The sequence below is a fragment of the Octopus bimaculoides genome, chromosome 26, assembly GCF_001194135.2.
Source record: "Octopus bimaculoides isolate UCB-OBI-ISO-001 chromosome 26, ASM119413v2, whole genome shotgun sequence".
NCBI classification, from domain to species: Eukaryota; Metazoa; Mollusca; class Cephalopoda; order Octopoda; family Octopodidae; genus Octopus; species Octopus bimaculoides.
In genome coordinates, this window is record NC_069006.1 from 9,847,026 (window position 1) to 9,849,639 (window position 2,614).

General features: G+C 35.4%; 1 protein-coding gene across 1 annotated transcript in view; it reads right to left on the reverse strand.

Moving 5' to 3' along the window:
- Positions 1-6: 6 nt before the first annotated feature.
- Positions 7-2,614, reverse strand: part of LOC106868957 (anoctamin-7) — a 300,499-nt gene continuing 297,891 nt past the window's right edge. The window contains exon 19 of the mRNA XM_052976901.1: positions 7-1,893. Coding sequence (XP_052832861.1) covers positions 1,819-1,893 — 75 coding nt within the window. The 3' untranslated portion in view covers positions 7-1,818. The remainder of the gene's footprint in view (positions 1,894-2,614) is intronic.

Consider the following 2,614-nt stretch of genomic DNA (forward strand, 5'->3'; position numbering starts at 1 on the left):
GTGTGTGTGTGTGCATGTGTGTATGTTTCTGCATGCATGTGTTTTGAGTGTATATGTATAAATGTGTGTGTGTGTGTGTGTGCATGTGCGTGTATTCATGAAGGATGCTGTGGTTCTGCTGTGCTGGAGTGAATAGCTGCTGCAAGGACTGTATAAGAATTTCTGCCATTTGGAATATGGCAAAGAATGGTCAAAGTTGGAATCGGAAAACAAATTTGAAAATAACATATGTATGTGTGTGTGTGTGCGTACATGTGTCCATGTGTGTGTATGTGTGAGAGAGTATGAGAGAGTGAGTGAGTGAGCATAGGAGGGATGGATGGAGGGAAGTGTGCACGAGAGGGCCCAGAGGTGTGCACACACACGTGCACACACACACACACATACACAGATGCACAGACCAGCTGATGTGGGTTGGAAGGTTGGAAAGAAGAAGAAGAAGAAAGAAAGAAAGAAAGAAAGAAAGAATAATGTTTATATAAATAAATAATTTCAAAGTGAAATGTTAAATGTTTATAATAATAATAATAATAATAATCCTTTGTACTGAAGGCACAAGGCCTGAAATTTGGGGGGGGGGGAAGGAGATAGCCGAATACATTCACTCCAGTATATAACTGGTAAACTGGTACTTATTTAATCAACCCCAAAAGGATGAAAGGCAAAGTCGACCTTGGTGGAATTTGAACACAGAATGTAATGATAGGCGAAATATCGATAAGCATTTTGCCTGGTGTTCTGACGATTCTGCCAGCTCGCTGCCTTAATAATAATAATAATAATAATAATAATAATAATAATAATCATAAAAAAATAATACCGCCCAACCTAAAGAAACATCTGGAATCTAGATGTATTGCAAATGTCAGCATTACTTGGAATTGCACGCATATTGAGGTCCTTCTTGTGACTTGACAAAGAGTACAAACCCCCGGTAGGCACAATATCTTCAATCAACAACTTCATGATATTGTATACTGTGCAATGTATTAAATAATAATAATGATAATAATAATAATAATAATAATAATAATAATAATAATAATAATAATAATAATAATAATAATGAGAGGAATTCTTTGTGGTTGGAATAATTCACTCCTGGAAACATAGGTGTTTTGTTCATCATCCTTAACCAAACCTTATTCAGGGACCTTTTGAGCAGAAGGGGCTACTCAACTTGAAGGAAATTCTAACTGGGCACCCACCTGCAAGGTCATGTGCCGTTTATCTTGCTATGAGATCACCATGTTGTGCACATGTGGTTACGATGCATGTGCCTGGTGTACCCTTATCAGACGGGTAGTCATGTACTGGGTTTCATATATTTGCACCCCAGTGTCACTTTGGTGGTATATATTGCTCTCTCATTCAATAACAACAACAACAACAACAACAATAATAATAATAATAATAATAATAATAATAATGATAAAGAATGATATAATAAATGGAAAATTTGAGCAAGAAACAAGTGTTATATACATACTTAGAACCATACATACATACATACATACAGACATACAGACAGACATATATATATATTAATTATTTTCGTTACTTTTGAAGAAATTCACATGGTTTACAGCAATAAAAATATATTATTATAATATTATGAATTTATTTCTATTCATATTAAAAATCAATATTTATATTCAAGAAATGTATTTCCCATGTTCTGTGGAGAAAATGACCATAATTGAAGAATTAGAGACAACACCATAAATTCCAGTCTTTGATTGCGTGTGTGTGTGTGTGTGTGTGTGTATCTTGGTGTATTAAAATAAAGATATTTGTAGCAAAAGTATGTAGTGGCAGTTACAAAGCTTTGTTTGTGGACGCGGCTCCTGTTGGTGTTTGTTCCATGCCATCTTCTTCATCTCTGTTTGTAAACTGATAATAGAAACAAATACGATTATATAAACAAATGCCTTTATCTCTCACTCTCTCTCTCTCTCTCCCTATATATATATCTATATCTATATATATATATAGATATATATATAAAACAAATAATAGATGAGTATATGCATATATACGTACAAGTGTGTGCATACCTACATCTACCTGTAAATATAGATGCATATCTGGGTACAGGACGTTGCAAACAAAATGTAGACAAAAAAAATAATAATAACCAGAGTACAGAAAACACACAGGCCACATAGAGAACCTTTTCTTTCATCAGCTGCCACCATTCTAACACAGGCGAATTTATGGAAAGAAGTCCAATAAAACTCTTCGATTTAGTTAAAAATGGAGAAGACAAGTTGTTAAAATAGATATTACTCTTACTCTTTTACTCTTTTACTTGTTTCAGTCATTTGACTGCGGCCATGCTGGAGCACTGCCTTTAGTCGAGAAAATCAACCCCAGGACTTATTCTTTGTAAGCCTAGTACATATTCTATTGGTCTCTTTTTGCCGAACCGCTAAGTTACGGGGATGTAAACACACCAGCATCGGTTGTCAAGTGATGGTGGGGGGACAAACACAGACACACAAACACACATACATATATACGACAGGCTTCTTTCAGTTTCCGTCTACCAAATCCACTCACAAGACTTTGGTCGGCCCGAGGCTATAGTAGAAGACACTTGCCCAAGGTGCCA